This window comes from Macaca nemestrina, chromosome 5 (genome assembly GCF_043159975.1).
Source record: "Macaca nemestrina isolate mMacNem1 chromosome 5, mMacNem.hap1, whole genome shotgun sequence".
Taxonomy (NCBI): Eukaryota; Metazoa; Chordata; class Mammalia; order Primates; family Cercopithecidae; genus Macaca; species Macaca nemestrina.
In genome coordinates, this window is record NC_092129.1 from 159,932,016 (window position 1) to 159,954,276 (window position 22,261).

Sequence of the window (22,261 nt, forward strand, 5' to 3'; positions counted from 1 at the left end):
AGCCATAAGCTTTCATTCTGGAGGCTTTTACAAGTCAAGTCTCATCCTCAGAGATTCATTGGTACGCAAGACAGAAGCAAGCATGGAAAGCTTCAAACAATGTTGCCTTGAACAGATGCTTGGGGGCTTGCATAAGTCTTTAAAGAATAAAATTAAAATGGCATTTCCACAGGAAGATAGAGAACCTGAGGAAACTGGAATGATTTCTCCAAAATCTGGCCAATGATCCTTGCTGAGGATACTGATTTGCCCTGTGTTTTATGCTGGACTGTGCAAAATAAACACTGTGCACAAAGAGTACTAATTGCTTCATTTATTCTTCCATTTAGCCGGGGAAACATCAGAGCTTATTCAGTCTCAGAATGGAAAATTACATGTTGGAGAGAAAATAACCACACTGAAGGAATGACAATGCAATTCAGGTTCCGCTCGTTCACATATTTTATTTATCCAGTGAAGGAAGAAAAAAAAAAAAGGGCTCTAAGGTGGCACAACTTTAAGAAAATACCAAGGTCATATTTTCCATTTTCCTCAGTCTAATCTGAATCCACAAATTAAACAAAAGTGCAAGGGATGAGATGAATATCTTGCTGGAGAAGAAAGCATCTTGTTTGAGAATGAAAACCCTTTTTAAGGTTAATATCTACCAAGGGGTTCCTTATATGAGGATGGCTTACTTTTGTTTTTATAAAAATATGACAGCATTGAATAAATTGCTGGGGTTGGATATTTAAGGGTAGATAGTGTGAAGGCTGCTGACTCAGTGACTTACCAGGAGTCTAATTCTGAAAGAAGCCCACCATGGTGAGAGCCACAAAAGCATCACAAACATCTGTTGGGGAGAGACTCGATGACACGTGGCAAAAATGGAATCTCGGATGTTTGGGTAATGAGAGCCCAGACATATTGTGATCCAGGACTCCCGTTATACAGAAGGGGAAAATTAGGACTGAGAGGTTAAATAATTTCCCCAAGATCACACAGGTAGAAGGAACTAAAATTTCCTGGTTTCTAATTCAGTACTTTTGAACACTGCATAAGTAGACTCTCCTAAAATTAATTTTTTCTGTCAAGATTCTAAAGTTGGCAATTTTAGTTTTTTAAAAACATTGGATAGCAAGATCCTGCCTCTAAAAAATTTAAAAAAATATTAGCTGGGGTTGGTGACAGGTGCCTATAGTCCCAGCTACTTGGGAGGCTCAGGTGGGAGGATTGCTTGAGCCCAGGAATTCAAGGCTGCAGTGCGCTATGATTTCACCACTGTAGTCCAACCTGGGCAAAAGAACAGCACTTCATCTCAAAGGACAAAAAAATGGAGAAAACAAAAAGATTTGTGAATGCTGATAACTTTGTATCCAATGTCAGGAACCTCATGTCAAAATACGGTTAAAAAACTCATGTTCAGATCAAAATCAGAGAATTCCATGTTTCTATGAACACACATGACAAAATCTTACACATAGTGAGACAGGAATGGAAGACAGCACCACGCAGAAAAGATTAGATAAACCAATATTAGAAAATAAAATGGACCACATTAACCATTGGTGAGCTGGTCTAAACTCGTTGGCGCTTTCGAATAACACAGAAAATAACACAAAGTCACGATCTATGAAAGAGAGTTCCGGGGGACTTCTGGTGACCGAGCACAAGGAAGCACCCATCTTAAGCAGCTGGATGCATGTGCACAGGCTTAGGCATGGCACCGACCTCCAGCAGAGCTGCCTGAACCGAGCAAGTGTGAGTCCACCCACTATGCTGCCCAGAGCTGAACACAGCCCTGGGGCAGTCAATGCCAAATCTTCTTTATCTTGAAAACTGGCCCGCTCCTTTTAACTATGGGCATAAATCAGACAAGAAGAACTGGGGTGGGAAAGGTTTCAGGTTGCCGATAGAGGCTGGACATTTTGAACCCTGGACAAAGTGACTGGAATCTTTGTTTCCCCTGGCCCTGGAGCTTTTGTAACCGGTTGGGTGTGGACTTTGATGTCTGCGATTCGTTCTTTAAACTTCTGCTGGAGGAATTTTTCTTCTTTGGAGTAGCTCTTTACAAACACTGACATCAGCAGGCACCCTGCCATGGACGTGCCTCCAATGCAGAAGAGAACAGCTCCTGCCAGCTTGTACATGTCCAGAGCACTGTTAAACCGGACAGCATGCGTGTCGACCACTACAAAATCGGCTTCCCCAAATGCTTCGATTTTGGGGGGCACAAGAAAGCCCACTGCCAGAACAGTCAATCCGAGGATCACAAAGACTGTACCTGAGATGAGTCCGACCTAGAGGTAGATAACAACAGAAGCAAGGTAGAGTGAGAAAGGTGCTTCGGCTCGCCCCTGAGCCCTCAAGGGCAGCACTTGTCTTGTTTCTTGAGAAAGTGAATATTCCCAGTTACCCCAAATTTGCAGGAAATACCTACTTAATTTTCTGTTGAAAAAGGTGAAAGATGATCTTTCTAATTTTAATGCCAACCAAAAACTCCAGCACTCAGCCTTGATATATATAATATGTATCTAAAAATATATATAATATATATTATGTATATCTAAAAATATATCTAATATATAAATTATATATACATAAGTATCTATTTTTAAAAATTTGTACAATGCTTTGCAGTCAACAAAACCTTCTTTTGCTTCTTTTGCTTCTTTTGCTTACATTGTCTCGTTTGGTCTTGAGGAACAGAAAAGTAGCCCTGATATCCAGGAGCTGGCCTTACTCTGTCCCCTAAGCCTCAATGTTGTTAGAAGCTGGCTGGGAGCTCACAGCAAGGCGATGCTGTTCTGCTAGGCACCATCTCACAGAACATTAACACATGCTCATTCTGTGACCATGATGAAGTGAGACAAAACAGTGTCCCTTCATAACTTTGTCTAAGCACAAACAAAAACAATGTCCTTGTAAAAGCCACAAAATACCACATGACCCTCTCTCCCGGCTAATATGAATGACAGCTACTTCTTTACTCACGATCGCTTTAGTCTCACTCTAGTCTGTCCTCTCTATACATAAGATTTATTAAGATATCCAATCATAGAATTGTCCCTAACAATCCAGGGTGAACTCTTGCTTCATTAGACCCTCCCCAAAATCTCCCAACCAGAGCCCACATCCTATAATACTATACTTCCTTTTCACACTGTCATACTGCAATGCTCCACAGTCCCCTATGGTGACATTCTTTCTCACTGTAATGAGTAATACATCCAACTTGTTCAACATGTAGGTGTGTTCCCGGTGGTTTTGGCTGGAGGACATGGACAGTCTTTGTAACTACTCACCTCTTTTCCAAGTAAGCAGAGAAGGAACCTTAACTGCCAGTTTACAGGTAAAGAAATGTAGCCTCAGAGAGGGTAAGTCATGGGCAAAAGATGGACAGCTAACAAGCTGCAGAGGCAGGGTTAGAAGCCACAGAGCTGATCCCCAGGCCAGTGCTCTGTCTCCTCTCACATGTAGCTATTTGGGCTGTGCTTGTACAGGTGCTAGGAAGTGTTCAGAATAGCAGATGGAGGTTAAACTGCATTAGCTCAAGTTCTAATGAAATGTAACATACTAAAGATGGAAATGATGTACCATTCGGTGGTCGACGCTCACAGGTTTGGAATAAATAGACTCATGCTTGGATTCTACCACCACCATCTAGCACCTGAATCATAGAAGGAAAGTTACTTAAAAGCTCTTGTCATTAATTTCCCCATCTATAAAATGACAAATGCTCATAATACGTACCTCATAGAGGACTTGTGAGGACTAAATGAGATTATGCGTAGAAACACTCAGCTTTGTATCTGGCAAAGTTATACATTGTATCTGGCAAAATTATAAATTGTAATAAATAGCTATTCTTCTTCTTATTTGGAAAGACACCCTTTGTAAAATTCTTATGCTACATTGGTAACAGTATTACAATCGCTCAGCACTTGGAATAAGGAATAGCTAACACCATTACTTTTTAAACACATTTTTCCTTTCCTCCTGTTCTTAATTGCTTTTAGTTAGAATAATGAGGTTAGGAAAATAACCAGATATATAACATGATTTAATCTTTAATATTTAAATTTTTGAGATAATACACTAATAAAGGTGGTTTGGCTAATAGGACGAAAACACATCCACGAATCTATCACCCTAGCAAAAAGGGGAAAAGGATAACAGATATTATTGAACATCTATTATGACCTGGGCTAATGCTAGATGTGTTTTTCATTTAATCCTCACAAGCATCTTATGAGAAGTAGGTATTTTTATTCCCATTTCACCGATAAGAAACTGAGGATTATAAAGTTAAAGAAGCATAGTTTAGCCAGGCATGGTGGCTCATGCCTGTAATCTTAGCACTTTGGGAGGCCAAGGTGGGCGGATCATCTGAGGTCAGGAGTTTGAGACTGAGAGGTGAAGCCAGCTGGGCTTCTGGGTCGGGTGGGGACTTGGAGAACTTTTCTGTCTAGCTAAAGGATTGTAAACACATCAATCAGTGCTCTGTCTAGCTAAAGGTTTGTAAATGCACCAATCAGCACTCTGTAAAAACAGACCAATCAGCGCTCTGTAAAATGAACCATCAGCAGGATGTGGGTGGGGTCAAATAAGGGAATAAAAACTGGCCACCTGCGCCAGCAGCAGCAACCTGCTCGGTTCCCCTTCCACACTGTGGAAGGTTTGTTCTTTCCCTTTCCACAATAAATCTTGCTGCTGCTCACTCTTTGGGTCTGCACTACCTTTATGAGCTGTAACACTCACTGCAAGGGTCTGCGGCTTCATTCCTGAAGTCAGCCAGACCAAGAATCCACCGGAAAGAACCAATTCCAGACACAAGACCAGCCTGACCAACATGGTCAAACACTGTCTCTACTAAAAAATACATTAGCCGGGCATGGTGGTGCATGCCTGTAATCCCAGCCACTCCGGAGTCTGAGGCAGGAGAATCACTTGAACCTGTGGGAGTGGAGGTTGCAGTGAGCCAAGATCCCACCATTACACTCCAGCCTGGGCAACAAGCGAAAGACTCCATCTCGGGGGAAAGAAAAAAAAAAAAAAAAAGCATAGTTCATGGTCCTATAAATAGCAGGTGGTGTGACTAGTTCTAACCCAGATCTGTGTGATTCCTGCTACTCATGACTTTTCTTCTACCCATAATACTTCACCATTACTATTTTGTGTATTTCTTTCCATTATTTTTATTTGAACCTCAAAGGAGTTTTAGCCACCATATATGAACAAATTTCCATTATCTCATATTGTAAGGAAACTGAAAAACAAAGAGAGTCAATAGGATGTCTTCATTAAAAAAAAAAAAAAAGCTGTTCTATGTAAGACATGAGTACTACAGGAAAAATTGGGCTGTAAAATATAACATTTTAGATTGTTTCTACATTTTTCTAAAAATCGTGGCAACTACATTTGCTTTCCAAGACTAACCATTATTTATAGCTTTTAGAAAATGACTCATATCAAAAACTTCTGAAGGTACAAGCAAAATTGATTTAAATATCCATGGTGACATGCTTCCTATGTCACTAAACTACCTCCCAGCTGAAGAACTGACATAAATTCTCAAAAATTGAGGGTAGCCAAAAGTGATCTTAGTTTCTGAGATTCTGAAGAGCAAGTGAGACCAGTGTGTGTCTGTCTTGCCTCCCCACAGCTCCTATTCCAGCCTGACACTCAATAAACCGTCCTGCCTGCCTAACTTAAACCACCAGACTGCTGAACGCAGAGCCAGGTGATTTATTCGCAGAGTAGTCTGCTCCTCAGCTGAGCAGTGCTTTCGATGAAAATCCACTCCTGGACTATCACTCAGAAGCTAAAAGGCAAACCATGGCTTGCAGATGGCAGAATTCCTGCTCACTTGAAGAACTGGAACGTGACTGGCCTCTCTGAGCCTTCTCCCCTTTTCTATTGACATCAGAGAATCAGAGAGAGGCTCACCCTCTGTAGTGGGGAAGACAGCACAGTGAAGAGCTAAATTCAAAGGTTCTGAAGGTGCTCTCAATGCCAGTCTTGAATGAGAATCTCCGAGAGATGCACCCATTGGGGAATTCCAGACATGCTAAAGCATGGGAGGGAGGGTGTGGGATCATAGGTACGACGGAGTCTGTCATGAGTAGGCTGCTTCTAACCCTCTCATAGAGGATATGGAAGGTGAGGAGAGCAGTTCGGATGCATCAGCTTAGTCTTGGTACCATGCTGAGTACTGAAAAGGATAAAAATTGAGGGAGTGATTCCATACAGTATCATAAAAATTGTTTCTGGACACAGTTCTAAGTTGAATTGGTCTGAGGTCTGACAGCAAGAGGGCTCCCAAATGGAAAGAGTCAAAAAAAGTGCAATGCAGAGGTTGTTTAAGGTTCTGAGTAACCAAAGCAGCCTTGTTTAGGGCCACACAGAAAAGCTGAAATGCTTTGGGAGGGTCCTCCTCAAGGCTCAGCAGAGCAGCCTGGGGCCTTGATGTGGTAAGGCCAATCCCAATGGTGACAGAGAAGGGCCTCTCCAGATAGTGACAAACTCCCGAAACAGCAGCGAGGACAGTTTTTGTGCTGTGACTTCCGATTCCACTCTTGGCTGTGGGAGGATGTGTGAAAACCCAGTTCCTGCTGCTGGAAAGGAAAAATTGGAGAGGAAGGAGAACTTATTTTTGTATGCCAGAAATTCTGCTGGTGGGGGCTACAGGCCAGAGACTGCTGTTATTTTGACCAACATCCTTTCATTGTTTCCCAGTGAGCTGATGAGGCCTGAAAATGCATTTACTCCAGTAGACAGAGCTGGCAGCAGTCGCGGCGCAGCTGTTCTGGCAGAGAGGAGGCAGGAATGACTGTTGGAAGCACAAACCTGCATGGCTGGGAAGAACAGCCCGGCGTGCGGGGAATGCTGGATGGAGCTCCATGTGCAAGGCGCCATCTGGGTTAGAGGTTATTTAGGGGAAGCGCGTCGAGAGCGAAGATGGGCTTTTTCTTCAGCATCAGCCCTGAGGGCTGTGCTGACCTCTCCAGAGCAGGAGCTGAGCTTCCAGCGGTGATGTCTGCCAGCGGCGGGGGCAGAGGATAGCTCACCTGTCCCTGCTTGTCTCAGCTTGACACTGAGCTGTATGAAGCAAGAACCGACGCCAGGTGATCGAGGTCCTTCCACAGCCTGACCTCACGGTCTTCTTAGACCCTTTCACCTGGGCAGTGAAATCATATCAGCTCTTCCACCTGACAGAGATTCCTTCCTCCAGCGCATAAACACATTCAACTGCCTCCATCTTCGACAGCAATTCTCCAGCTCTGCGTGCCTCTCTTCCCACTACTCCTCGATGTCCTTTCTACCATTGACAGCCATGCTCAGTCCTCCACGATTTCCTCAAACCTGCTTCTCCGAGGTTACAAAGGACCTCTTAATTGTCAAATCTAATGTCAAATCTAATTTTTTTTAGCTCACTTAAATATTCTACATTCATTGATATTAAACACTTAAACTTTCTTGAAACCCTTCCCCGTGGTTATCTCTGACACACTCTCTCCTCTGTGTATCTCTGCTCCAGACAACTCACTCTCAACCTGCTTTGCTGGATGTTCTTCGTAAGTTATTGGTGTTCCCCAGGGTTCTACCCTTCCCCACCTTTCTTAGAGAAGGGTCACTCTCTGTCATTCAGGCTGGAGTGCAATGGTGCAATCATGGCCCATTGCAGCCGTGAACTCTTGGCCTAAAGCAATCATCCCTCCTTAGGCTCCTGAGTCCTCTGGGATTTTAGGCACACACCACCATGTCTGGTTCAGGAGTCTATCCTTGACCTCCACCTCTTGTTAATCACTATGTTCTCTTTAGCGTTTAATCAGAAGCTGCAGTTTCAACTCCCACCTGTTACCAATGACTTCCAAACCTCCACCTCCAGCCTGGATCTCTGTCTTGAGCTCTAGACCATATTTCTGACAACCAACAGGAAAATCTACAGAAAAATGTCCCAAACACTCCTCAAACCCAAAAGAGTAAAAGTGGTGCCCTGCAACTTCCTTCCCAATTTTTCTATTTGTGTTCTTCCCATCCACCCTTTCATGAAATTGTTCCTCACAGTCTTAGTGGTGGCTTTTAAATCTTAGTCACTCTATCTCATAAAAATCTCTTGAATCTTTTCTGTCTTGTCCACTGCAGCCACTCTAATGGTGCAGGCCATTATTATGTCTTGCCTGGATCATTGCAACAGTGTCCTGATAATCTCCATTGCTCCATCCTTCAAAGGCAACCTGAGAAATCTTTTATAAACAGAAATTATACCACCTGGCTTCTCTTCTTAGTAGTCTTCCACAGGACATTATGTCAAGTGAAATAAGACAGGCACAGAAAGACAAATATTACTTGATCTCACTTATATGTGGAATCTAATAAATTTGAAATCATAGAAGTAGAGAGGAACTGGAAAGGAGTGAGAGAGGGGATTGGGAAGATTTTGTTTAAAAGATACACAATTTCAGTTAAGAGGAATAAATTCAAGAGACCTTATTGTACAACATGGTGACTATAGTCCATAACACGGTATTATGTTCTTGAAAATTGCTGAAAAAATAGATTTTAAGTGTTCTTACCACAAAAAAGGATGTGAGGTAATGCATATGTTAGTTCGATGTAGTCATGCCACAATATATATGTATTTCAAAACAACATGTTGTACATGACAAATATATACAATATTCATTTGCGATTTAAAAAGCAGAGTCTTCCACAGCTCCTCTCATCTCTAGTATAAAACGAACTTCTTAATATCTAGAGAAACTTTGAAGGAAAAAAACAAGGACTTAAGTTTAAACTCTGACTTAGCTTAAGAGGGGGACTAGAGAGGTTAGGGCAGATAGGAGGAGCTTAACCTGAGTCTTGAGAGGAAAGAGAGGGACCGGAGTCCCTTTCACAGTTAGTAAGGCTGTGGAGGAGGTGGTCTTGGTCTTGCCTTGCACCTGCACATCGCCATCAAATGCCTCTATGACATATCAACCTCCGACATAGGCTGATACAGGCTTCTGAGACAGGTCGAAGAGAAGGCAAGAAGATAACCCTCAGGTGAGAAGGGAATGACGGGGGGTGAGAAGACTGCTCCCATTGGTTTGACACGTGCATATGACACTGTTTGCTGCATGGATAATCAAGTGGCAACAGCCTTAGTCAAGGTCAAAGGCAAAGATACGAAAAAAAAAAAATCCTCCATAGCCTGATTGATTTGGGGGCAGCAGCAATGGGTGATGGGACTATGTTACATCAATTTTTATAGATGGAATCAGCTGCAGGCAGTGGGATAAATTAGAAGTGGCTGAGGCAGTCATGCAGCAACCTAGGACCTCGGCTCATTTACTGTTGTGCTGGAGTCCTAGATGTATATCTTAACCTCAGAGAAAGTGTGTGGCACTCTGTGTGTGTGTGTGTGTGTGTGCGTATGTATGTGTGTTTATACCTGATTATGATATCCCACCTAGAAAAGCCTAGATTCAATATCTTGCCCCCTCACTGTATTCAAGCTGAAAGATTATGGAGAAATTTCTATTACATGGTCTTTCAGAGTCTTCTGTGAACTGGCTCTTGTATGCATTCCCAGGTTCAACTCCTGACTCTTCTTCAACTTTTGGACATTTACCCCAGCCACAGGGAACTCTTTGCAGTCTCCTGAACATGCTGTACTCTTCCATGGCTCTTAGCTTTTGCAATACTTTTCTCTCTACTGGGTTGCCCTGCTCCTGCTTGCTCACATGTGACCTCCTCTTGGAGCCATTTCTTCCCTAGCTGCATTGGATACCCACTCCACCCTACCCCTCAAACCCTGTGCTCCCAGTAAGTATTATGCCTACTTTAAGGGGAGCATTTAGCATATTGCATTATAACAATCTATGTACATGGCCACCTCCCCTCTTTGACTGTGAACTCCTTCAGGTCAAGCGCTATATCTTATTCAGAGGTGAAGAAAAGATCTTCTTCATATTTGAAGAATATTTGTTCACCTCTGAAAAAGAAGATCTTATTCACATCAGAATCCCAGAGGCTGGTGCATGTTGGACAGCTACACATTTGAAGAAAGAGAGGAAGAATGATACTGTGAAATAGATGTTATGCAGATGCATGCAATAAAGATTCTAACTCAGACCCATTTGATTCCAAGCTCTGTTCTCGTTAAGTCTTGCCATGCTGCCCACTGCTGCTGCCTCAAGAGCAGAGTTCCACCAAAGCACTGTGAGCACAGCCCCCAGTGAGAGGCCGACATGACTCTTGCAACATTACAGTGGAAGCAGGGAAAGGAGAAGCCAGCAATTTGAACCACCTACAGATGCAATTTGAATGAAAGAAAAAAAAACATGAAAAAGAATCATAATAGAGACATGAGCATAGCTGGTGCCTTTTCCTGTGTTGGTACAAAGCACTTCAATCCAGGAACAATTGGTTTATCCCTTGATAGAGGTGAGGTCTCTAAGACAGTGAATTCCTAGGTCAATCAAGTTGACACTAGGTTTCTTGTGTTTTGTGGTTAAGATATACATCTAGGACTCCAGCACAACAGTAAATAAATATTTTTGGATCTTGTTTGTGCAAAATAGAAGGGAGAAAATAATGAAATCTGAATTCTGGGGTTGGTAATTCACTGTGAGTTCTTTGTTTTAAAACCATAACTATGTTTTATTTGATGGGTTTACAGCTTCACAAATCACGTAACAACTAGTGCTTTGGAGATCCATGAACACTTACAATATTCTGTGTGTCAGTGGCATTTTAGGCTCTTGGCACAATAGATCTGTCAGGCAAATGCTTTTTTTTTTTTTTTTTTTTTTTTTTTTGACAAATAGGGAAACAACCACCCACATATCTGGGTAAATACAAGATGCGCCAAGCTTGGCTGTGCATTTCATTGGCTAAAGCCAGTAAGGATTCATCAGAGGTGAGATTTCTACAGGGCAAGGATGCTGTCTTGACCAGTTCTGATGCAGAGTATGTGACAACAATATGATGTTGAATTAACACAGGTCTTGGGTTATCCACGTTAACAACTGTGTTACCTAATACTTTATTTATTAACAATATTTCAACTTTTTTTCCATTTAAGAACTCAGTGCTTCATACAGCAACCAGTAATAGTAGCTAATATAGCTAATGCTTATTAAGTACCTAGAAAGACAGTGTTAAGATCTTTGTAAATATTATCTCATTTAATTCTCATATCTTTTATGTGGTAGGTGCTGTAAGTATCACCGTTAGAGGCCCCATAAGGCCAATTAATTTGCTCAGGGTTACAGAACGATTAAACAAAAGAGCTGGGATTTCAGCTCATGTAGTCTGAGGTTAGAATCCACGTTCATAATTATTATGCTATACTGTCTCTTGTTACACTATATGGCCAATAAGTTGCAAGTTTATGTCAATGTCCATGTCAAAAAATTCTGGGATCTTTTGGGAGAAACAAAGATTAGGGAAGACCTTAGGCATTATCTAAAGTTCATCTTCTCAGTATCCCTTCCTGAAGCCTCTTCCTCTTCTTAGTTTCTAAATGTCGGAACGTCCCAATGCCCTCTTCTCTTCTATGTCCACACTCTTTTCCTGGATGATCTCAGAAGTCCAGTGCCTTGTACAGATTCTATGTGTCAATAACTCCCAATCCATGAGCTGTAGATTGATATATTTAAATTGTCACTAGAGATCACTACTCGGATGTCTAATAGGCATAACCTTTAGCTAAATCTGACTACTTTTCACCATCTCCACTAATGCCACCAGAATCTTTTGCCTGGGTATTTAACACCCTCTAAATTAATCAACCTCTTCCAGTGGCTTCCCATGTCTCTGGAGGTAGAAACCCAAGACCTCACTATGGTGTACAAGGCTCTACATAAATCATCTGTGTCTTGTTATTTTTCTTAATTCATTGCCTGTCCCTTTCCTTACACCACTCCAACCAGATCGGAGACCTCTGGATCGTTTTCAAACACACCAAACTTGTTCCCATTTCAGAGCTTTTGGACCTACTATTTTCCCAGTCTAGAATGACCTTCAGCCAGGTCTGTTCCCTCAACTCATCCTGGTATTCATTAAGATGGCATCTCCTCTGAAAGCCTTCTACCATCAGCATATCCAAATACCAGTCTCCATCACCCCCTGTTATCCATAGCACTATCACTACCTAACGTTCTGTCATGTAGTTTCTTTGTTTACAGCCTGTTTCCCATGATAGATTATAAGCTCCACAAGGGAAGTCACTTTTTCTTTCTCTGTTTACCACTTTAACCTCCAGCACTTTGAACTCTCTTGACACAGAGTAGATGCTCACTAATTATCTGTTGAGGGACTAAATACATTGTCTAATGAGATTCCTTCATTTGAGGAAGCTGGGGTCAGAGAGCCTCATGATCACACACTTGGTAGAGATGGAGCTGGTATACTGACCACTGTACTACATTTAATCATTAACTCTCTCTAAATACCTAATGATTTCTTTTTAATAATTGTTGCAACTTGTCAAATGACATTACCACACCTGTAAGGGAGGTTGAAAGAATATGATGTTTTGCCTATAATGTTTTCACTAATGCTTCAGTTAGTGAATTTAGTGGCACATTATTAATGATAGCAATAATAATAATTCATATGGCAATTGTACCTATTTATGTTTAACTTGCTCATCAATAATTGTGCTGTGTTTAGAGGTTTTCTTTGGCCCAAAGTTTAGATTCTTCTTTCCTAAGGTAAGAAAAATGCATTTAGTATCACCAAAAGTGATGCACACACAGAGAGTACTAAATCTCTCCATCCTCCACGGCTGCAGTATTAACCACTTCCAGTAATTTTTCCATTCCCTAAGTTAAACACATGCTCCTTCCTTACCTTCCAGAATACTGAGCTCCACCTGTTAGGTGATCTCTGGATCTGGAAATCATCCTCATACTCCCAGATTGAGGCGGTACAGTCCTCATAAAACTGGTGCAGGTAGGACCGGACTCCATAGCGCTGGTACCCGCCCTCAACTGCAGCCTGTGCCTGCCTGGACCCACAGACGTTGCTGCAAGAACTCATCCTTCCCAGCTGGAATGACAACATCCACATGGATCAGCACCACGGGCTTTGGCCTCAGGATCAAAAGACATATGAAAGGTAAGAACCAGACTGAGTAATGTATGCCTAGTTGAACAATGCTCTTTTCATTACAGAAAAGGTACTTTTAAAGACTTGTCTTTCTTGATGGGGCGCGGTGGCTCACGCCTGTAATCCCAGCACTTTGGGAGGCCGAGGCGGGCAGATCACAAGGTGAGGAGATGGAGACCACCCTGGCTAACATGGTGAAACCCCGTCTGTACTAAAAAACAAAAACAAAAACAAAAACAAAAACAAAAAAATTAGCCGGCCGTGGCGATGGGTGCCTGTAGTCCCAGCTACTCGGGAGGCTGAGGCAGGAGAATGGCGTGAACCCGAGAGGCGGAGCTTGCAGTGAGCCGAGATCGCGCCACTGCACTCCAGCCTGGGCGACACAGCGAGACTGTCTCAAACAAAACTAAACAAAACAAAACAAAAACAAACAAAAAAATTAAAAACAAACAAACAACAACAACAAAAAACCTGTCTTTTTTTTTTTTTATTATACTTTAAGTTCTAGGGTATATGTGCACAACGTGCAGGTTTGTTAATATACGTATACATGTGCCATGTTGGTGTGCTGCACCCATTAAGTCGTCATTTACATTAGGTATATCTCCTAATGCTATCCCTACCCGCTCCCCCCACCACACAACAGGCCCTGGTGTGTGATGTTCCCCTTCCTGTGACAAAGTGTTCTCATTGTTCAATTCCCACCGATGAGTGAGAAAAATCTGTCTTTCCTATAAGCTGCTCTTCTTTTTTGTTTAATGCAAGATTACCCTAAATACTCAATGACTAGAACTGCATCTCCATGAATGAAATGAGACACAACAACACAACTCACATAAATTAGGTACACCTTTAAGCATGAAGCACGCAAGAAATGGCAACAAAGAAGCTGAGATTTTTATTGCCTTGACAAGAAATCTTTAATCTCTTAGAATCCAGTTGTCTTTGCACTTACATGTTAAAGAATTGGGCAGGCATTCTCATTTGCTGAAGATGGAGTTTGCCTTAAACTGTCCTCTCAGATTTTTAACCCTGTTTCCTTGTGGAATGTACATGGCGTTACTCTTACTAGTTTGAAATTTTGCCTTCAGACCTCATGTATCTTCCTCCGACATTTTAACTAATTGTCAAGTTGTATGAAGTTTTATTAAAAAGCTGCTGAGCAACTATGCCTCATGCTTTATTAATCACAAATGGCTTGGCCAATAATTTACACCTCACTAACTCTAACACTGTATATTTTAGCCATTATTTGTAGATACATCTGCCCATGTGGGTGGCTAGACTGTAATGTGGAGAGTGGACACAGCCTTTTATTATTTTCCATGAAGTGTCTAGTGTAAGTAAGAACTCAGAGAACTGTTAAATAAAACTATGTCCTGGGCAGGCTACTTGGGGCTCTGCCTTTTTAAGATGGAAATTTCCACTTTATTTGATGTAAATGATACCCTTAGAGAGAGACATTTACATGGATTTTGTTACTAATCATGGTTAAAAAGAAAGAATTACTGAGGGACAGTAATTTTGGTGAATAAGGGAATTGCCAGTTATCATCTCTACTTTCTGATCTCCGTATAAGCAAATAAATGTGAAATATGTGTTTGGATTTTTAAATTATCCTGTAGATAGATGAGAACACATAGACATAGGGAGGGGAACATCGCACACCTGTCAGGGGGTGGGGAGCAAGGAGAGTGAGAGCATTAGGACAAATACCTAATGCATGTGGGGCTAAAACCTAGGTGATGGGTTGATGGGTGTAGCACACCACCATGGCACATGTATACCTATGTAACAAACCTCCACATTCTGCACATGTATCCCAGAACTTAAAGTATAATATAAAAAAGTGGAAATAATAAAATAAATATAAAACTCTGAAAGAACTCTTTAGTCCACAATATAACTGCCACACTATTGTTTGACTGTAAATGAAGGTAGTTATTTTTGTGTTTTAAAATAAATCAGACTTCTTCCAAAAAAATTATCCTGTAGATAGTTTTAGTTGTGTGGACATAGTCTATATCTGAAAAAGTGAGGAACAACATGGAAGGTTATTTTTCTATTAAGACAGGTTTTCTCAGAGCTTGTGCTGTAATCTAGGCCAACAGAGGCATATTAAATGTTTCCAGTTACTTATGAAGCAACCAGCTTGTAATGTTTATCTACGAAAGAAAAATATCGATCTACAATCCCATCAAATGCCTATATGTGGCCACTTCGTTTGATTGGATAGAATTATGGGGCTAAAATCAAAGTTGGAACCAGGGGTAGTCAGCAATTCCTTGTCCAGTGGGCACAAAGTAAACCCATTAGAACATCTTTAAATATATGCTCTTAGCTACAAATGAGTTTTGGTTAAAAATGTAGTCAAATCGAGGAAAACATGGCCCTGGCCTTAGAAAAATGGTGCTATTAATGATGACCAATAACCTCATCTTTTTAGCTGTTGATCAATGGAAACCAACTAACTGTTAGATCCTGTGCTTTTTTTCTGTTTCAGGTATAGCTACCATCTAAAGAAATCACCCAGGGAAAGAGTGCAGGGAGGCAAGAGTCTACACACCCACACCTACACACACCCACACACACACAAACACATTTGCTTTAAAACATTTAGAAAGATATGATTTCATGAGAAGTCAAGATTTTCAGAAGGTTCTTTGCCTGAATCGAGCAGCAAAATCTGGCAGATCAAAAGAATATTAACCTAGTTTTAATATTTTAAGCCCTAGGATGATCTCTTCAGTACCTTCTGTTTAATGCTTATACAATGAAGATGATTAACAAGAACCTATTACCATCGGTATATAAGTGGTATAATTTTAAAGGCATTTTCCTTTAAGGCATTCTAATGCAAATTTCAGTCCAGGGGAGATGGGATTGGTATTACTAACTCTGCTTTGTCAACTAGGAAATTGAGGCATAGAAAAATCATCTACTAAAGGTTACACCATGAGTCAAGGAACAGATGAAAGATGACAATTAATACAAGAAGCAGGAGTATGGACTGAATCATATACTTGCATAGTCAGAACCACCTCCTCTAAATATATATTTTCAGATTTTCTATAAAGCATCAGAGACTTTAACATGAAAAAGGGACAAAAATAGATATGATAGGAATAAAAAAATCCCTCATAGCAACAGTAAGAGTTATGTTTCCTTAGATGCTGAAGTTGTTCTTTCTCAGGATTGAGCTTTGATGCAGAGAAGGACTGTATGATATATTATAGCCATTCCCTGCACAGTTTGCTTCCAGCACACTAGGTTAAATGTTTCTGCTTTGTAAGATGAGACCCAGTTGTCCAACTTTGTAAAAAACAATATGGGTAAAATCATAAAAGAGATAGAAAGTGTCATAAAACAAATGTTTTTGAGCCTGAATGATGGAACGCTCTACTTGAAGTCATGGATTTTTAGCTATGTTAGCTACATTCCAGAAAAAGAATTCTAAAGCGCCTTTCTCCCCCAGGGGCACAAAACATGAACAAGAACATGGCCTGTTTTGTGCTACATACACAGAGCAGAGAATGGACTCTATTGCCAGTTTTTGATTTGCAACTTACTGGTCAGGAGATTTCAGACAAGCTTATTAGCCTCTCTGGGCTATGGTTTCATCATCCTTAAAGTAAGAGGGTTGGATCAGATTAATCTCTAATTTCTTCCAGATGTAGTTTTTCAGGATTTTTTGTCTGTTTCAACAGAATGATTCTATCATTTTCTATTGAACAAACAACTAGGTTTACTGATTTGCCACCTCCTTCCATATCCTCACTGACAGCTCAAATTCTTACTTTATACTAGTATGTATGCAGCTTCCATTTAAAAAGGGCATATAACTAGTTAGGTTAGTTACTTGCTACTAGGTAGACTAAATGTTTGTATGTTGTTTGTTTAGCAAGTTAATGCATTATTGTATATGTTGCCTAAAATAGGTCTGAGAGGTATCACACATCTTCCCAAACATGCAACTACCTGGAATTCACTCCTAGAGGAGAATGACTTGGAAGAACATGAATTTTAAAATATAACATGTTAGAGTGATGGTTTTAGACCTACAAAATCTCAACAGAGAGTTATACATCTCCTAGGGAAATCAATAACTTTTTGTCCCAAATCTGAGAATGTTACAGTTATTTGGAATCTCATTTGATTGATGGACACTTCTGGTATTATAAAAAAGATATGTGAGGTCACTTCATAAAGTCACTTTAAAGACTAGGCAGTTATTAAATTACGTACAACAAACTAGAATTGCGACAGAAACAGAAGCTATGTGCGAAGACTTTTTACTTTGGCTCAGTATTTACTTAAAGATCAAGGTTTCATAAGAATTCTGATGTCTATATTTCAGTAGCTATAGTAGCAACAACAAAAAGGTTTAATCTATGACTGTTGTTAATGAAAATATTTTAGAGAGCCTTTTTTTTTATTCACAGAAAGCTTTAATATCACAGGAGGTACATGGATAGAGGGGATGAGTAAACACACTCTTTAGTGTTGTATTTAAATCAATCCACATTAGTCTTCATTCTGTAAACACGCTGATAGAGCCTGTTGCATCCTCCCTGCCAGCATGGCCATGGTGATGGGGCACAAGCAACTTTTATGTGTGATTGTTTTGTTATCTATGAAGAGAGAGTTGTTTTTATTCTCTCTGAAGGATACTCTACTTGCTGATAAATGAGGATCCATCCATGGATTTCTTGTTTTTATAATCTGTCCATAGCAACTGTCTCAATTGCATGCACTGTTATACATTAAATGAATATTCAATTCTTACCAACTCAGCACACCTATTGTAACCCAGAGACCAGTGGAGGGAAAAAATTATGCTGCCACTCCCTAGCAAATTCTTCTGAGAGGCTTTCTGTAACCAATATATCTAAATATCAGGCTTCCATCACTCTCTATCCCCTTGTCTAGGTTTGTTTCTCTTCCTAGCACTTGTTACTATCTGATATTCTATGTGTGGTTTATTTACTTATGGTCTGATAGACCATATACATGATAGAGTGTAAGCGACATGTGGGCAGGGACTTTTTCTGTACTGTTGACTGCTTTAATCTCCAGTACTTTGAAACTTCCTGCAGAGTTCTACATGGGTTGGTATGGATGAAGGCCTGAGTAGTCCTCCATTTTTCATCCTCCCCTTCCTTCAGTGTTTTTAAAGCACTACGTGCCTGGCACCTGTGAGATAGATAATAGTTACGAAGATGAGTGGGGCCAGGTCTGCCCTCAATGAACTCTTGGGTCACAAGGAGACACACTCATGAAGCAATAAACATAACAATATGGGCATCATCAAGAGGTATTTACAACAGAAGGGAGTACAAATGCTGAGAATCCCTTGAATAATTCCTGTATTAGGGAAACAAAGTCATGCATGTGCTGTTATGATATCACTATGTGTGCCAATAGACTGTAGTATCAATGTGCTGGAAATTTAAATTTCAGTCTAATATTTGAAGTTAATTTTTATTTTCCTCTATAAATGTTCATAGCCTTGAAGTAGAAATAAATCTTTATGTCTCATGAAACTCTAAGAACATTACAGATGTTATATTCTTTGTCTTCATGGTCTCCTTGAAAGAAGAGAGGCAGCAAATTGAGGCACAAAAAGAATGAGTGTTTTCCTGTGACACTGTGTGAGTCAGTTGTGAGGCCAGGCATAGGCCCTGTTCTATTTATTTTCTTTGAAATATCATTCAATTTTTTCATGCTGCTTTTCTCTCCCATAAAATGATTCTGAGACAATGAGACTGAGGTTCCCATTATAGCCACTTTTCCACAGGGCTAGTGCTGCAAAAGACAAAGTACAGGCACGTAGACAATTTAGACCACTTATTCAACACCAAGCCAAAAGGTCAGTTCCTTAAAAGATTTAGTCAGACTCATAGGGGATACAGGAAGGCATGAAAGCCTGCTAACAGATTTTTCACCTTTAAATCAGGCATTCTGAAATTATATAAGCATGGTCTTAAAACCTGAACTGTGTTCCTACCAATGGATTATTTCAGAGATATTTTATTTTTCTGAAACAGTGGTAGAGATTGTGGCCTTATACTGAGTTATAAAAATACCTTCAAAGTCAGTGGACACGTAACCACTTTTATAATTTTTATAAAGGAGTAACAATGTAAGATTATCTTACTTGTCATCATTTACTTTAATTCTTCAAGATTTACTTTTTAGAAAGGTACATAAAATCCAAAGCAAAAATGAGAAAAAAGAACCCATATTCTTTTTTAATGTCTTCTTTATCTACATGCAGACACAGGGTGCTTATGAATCTACATGTGATAGGGTTTGAGTCCTACCTTTGAAGTCCTCTTTTTCTTCTTCTTCTTGTTCACTCCTTGATCTTTCTTTTTAATGGCACATTCTTCAATCCTATTTAAGACAAAAGTCTCTGCAGAATGTAATCCAGATCAAAATTTAAATTTCATAAGCCATTCATGTAACTTATAAAGAATCATTTTAATGTTGACAAAAGCATTGACAAAGAACTTCGTGTTTAAGAATTGAGATAACTTTCTAAAAAATAAAAGTCTAAACTATATTTTAGAACTTTTCAATGGGTTCTCATAATTTATAAAGTGAATGAGATGACATAAAAGGGCTGTGTAAATTATAACACACTGTACATGTGCTATTCTTATTTTGATATAACTATATTCCATGTTTTTAATAATACTAACTAGACTGATCCATTTCTGTTTTATAAATTCTAAATTTAAAAAAGTGACTTGCTTCCTAGATACTTCAGAATTGATCTTTTCTGGTGCTTGGTCTTATAATGTAAAATATATGAGTCTTATAATCACTATATTTTCTGATATGTTTACATGCATTTTACACTTCGTAAGCCTCTTTGGATGATTTACTTATTAGGTTGAGTTGTACTCCTATATCCGTTTTCTTCCTATCATGATCATTTTGCTTTCCAGCTGCCTAAGAAAAGCAGGTGCCCATGTAAAATTTGATTAAAAAGCCATTGCCAACTCTAAGGCTATTGGTTTCCTACATTACTCTAGTTATGTGAAATAAGAGAATATCTGGGGCCATATTTTTAAGGGATCATTAAGAATTCTTTCTGATGAACAGGTCCTCATTTGTTTGCAGGAGAACCTGAAGACTTGAGGTGAGTAAGCCTAGCTGAGGCCTGATAAACTGTTTTCAGCATTTCTAGGGTCAGCCTATATGGACCAAAGCCAAATCTTCAAGACCCATTTACTTTCCCCCAAATTTTGTGAGTGGTGTGTGAGCAGATTTGGGGATAAAAGTAAATTATATTAGCCTCCTGGATCTGGATAAGCAAAGGAAAACAAGCCAATCATAATTCACTACATTCTCCCCTTCCTCTCTCCCCCAACAGCTGCCCTCCACCCCCATCTGTATCTCTTTCTTTCCTGTCTCTCTCTGCCTCTCTGAATTACATTTCTCTTCTTTTTATCTGTCACCTTCTCCATTTTCTCTGAAGATTCCACACATGCCCTTCACCAAAGGCAGGCCTGATGTGGAGCCCCCAGGAGCTCTCCAAGGTCCTGAAAACATTTCTGTTACAGCGCCAGAAACCAATCAAGCAAACAGCTGTTAAATTCCAGTTCTGTTTTCTTTTTGGCCTCCAGACTCTGTCTGACCCCCCACCCTAATGTTCCTTTCTAACAACACAAAGAAGTAGGTCCTGAGATCACACCAAAACATTGAAACATCTTCAGACGTGGCACAGGAGTGGGGAGGGCCAATGGGGGCTCAATTCAGCCTGAAAAATAAATCAAACCAACTTTGCAAACTCTAAATACATATATTTGACTCTTTCCTAATACACAACTTTTCTTATCTTATGGAAAGGAAACTCTCAAGTTTTTAGCTGTACGCCCCTCCTGCCCCCCACCCCCCCAAATTCTTACATAACGCAAAGCACAAACCACCAAAGCATGGAGCTGGCTCTTCCTCATTTGTATGTCTTCACCGATTTTAATACGCGTGTTTTTTTGTGGAGATTGGTGCACATATAATAAACGTGAATGAAGGAGGGAGGGAGCGAGAGAGAGAACATTTATGCATGAAGAAGGAGGAAGGAAAGAGAGAAAGGGAGGAGAGGGAGAACTGGAGAAAGACATTTGGAGCATAGAAAGCCGCCATCCCTGGACTCCGCGTGGCTTTACCTGCCCCCTCCGATCCCCTGACCCGTGGAGCAAGTGCAGCCAGCCTAGCCGCAGATCTCTCGCTGGGGTCCCATCACCGCCGCCACCGCCGCCGCTCCGCCTGGTAGAGCTCAGCCAGCGCCTGATTGACAGCCGGGAGTCCCGCGTGCCCGCGCACCCGAGGCCCGCGCAGCCGCCGCCGCCGCCTCCAAAGGGGCCGGGTTCCAGCTTTCCGAGAGCGGCGAGTGGGCGGGGCCGAGCGGTCTGGCGCGCCAGGCCCGTTCCTGCCTGCACAGCGAGGCTGGTGCTTCTGTTAGGGCAGCTGGCAGAGCCTCTGGAAGTCTGGTCACTGGGCCCTTTCGAGGCTCCCCAGGACGGGCACCTTCTCTGCCTTTGTGATTCTTAAAAGCTTTCTTCTGCCCAGACCATATTTTGGTCGTAGAAGACTGGTTCAATATACAGTTACGCGTCGCGTTATGATGGGTATGGGATGCTCTGAGAAATACGTGGTTAGGCGATTTCGTCCTGCTAACATCATAGAGTGTACCTTCCCAAACCAAGGTGGTTCAGCCTACTACACACCTAGCTATATGGTGGAGCCTATTGCTTCTAGGCTACAGACCTGTACAGCATGTTACCCTGCTGAATACTGTTGGCAACTGGAAAACAATAGTAAGAATTTGTGTGTCTAAACATAGAAAAGGCACAGTAAAAATACCGTATTATAATCTTATGGAGCCACCGTCATACACAGAATCTGTCGTTGACCCCAACATCAGTGAGCAGTGCATGACTGTACATATTTTTAAAATGAGTGGAGAGGCAGATGGTGGTGATGTGTGTTTCTTCCACTGCCACCCTATTACAGATGTTTTCTGTCCCTGATGAGACACAAGGTGAGGAGCTTCTCTCTGCTGGCAGAGCACTGCCCAAATGAAGAACCTTCTCACCTCTTTCAGTATTGTGTAGTTTCAATCTTCACTCTTTCCCTTACTGCACCGTTAGGAAGTCCAAATGGGTTTGATGAA

At 40.9% G+C, this 22,261-nt stretch overlaps 1 protein-coding gene across 2 annotated transcripts; it reads right to left on the reverse strand.

The window, feature by feature from the left end:
• Positions 1-298: 298 nt before the first annotated feature.
• LOC105482532 (neurensin 1) lies at positions 299-21,391 on the reverse strand. Of its 2 annotated transcripts, none has more exons than XM_011742662.2 (4): positions 21,255-21,391; positions 19,404-19,476; positions 12,823-13,020; positions 299-2,279 (listed from the first exon to the last, which is right to left on the reverse strand). In XM_011742662.2, the coding sequence occupies exons 3-4, from the start codon at positions 13,009-13,011 to the stop codon at positions 1,881-1,883; spliced, it is 588 nt and encodes a 195-aa protein (XP_011740964.1). In that variant the 5' UTR covers positions 13,012-13,020; positions 19,404-19,476; positions 21,255-21,391; the 3' UTR covers positions 299-1,880. The 2 variants fall into 2 exon arrangements, with proteins under 2 accessions (XP_011740964.1, XP_011740963.1); XM_011742661.2 differs by having other exon boundaries at positions 19,404-19,495.
• Positions 21,392-22,261: the final 870 nt, after the last annotated feature.

Coding starts and splice junctions, on each gene's coding strand:
- LOC105482532 (XM_011742662.2), bottom strand. CDS start 13,011: ATGAGTTCTTGCAGCAACGTCTGTGGGTCCAGGCAGGCACAGGCTGCA. Junction 2,280..12,822: donor GGAGCTCAGTATTCTGGAAG/GTAAGGAAGGAG, acceptor ATCTACCTCTAG/GTCGGACTCATCTCAGGTAC.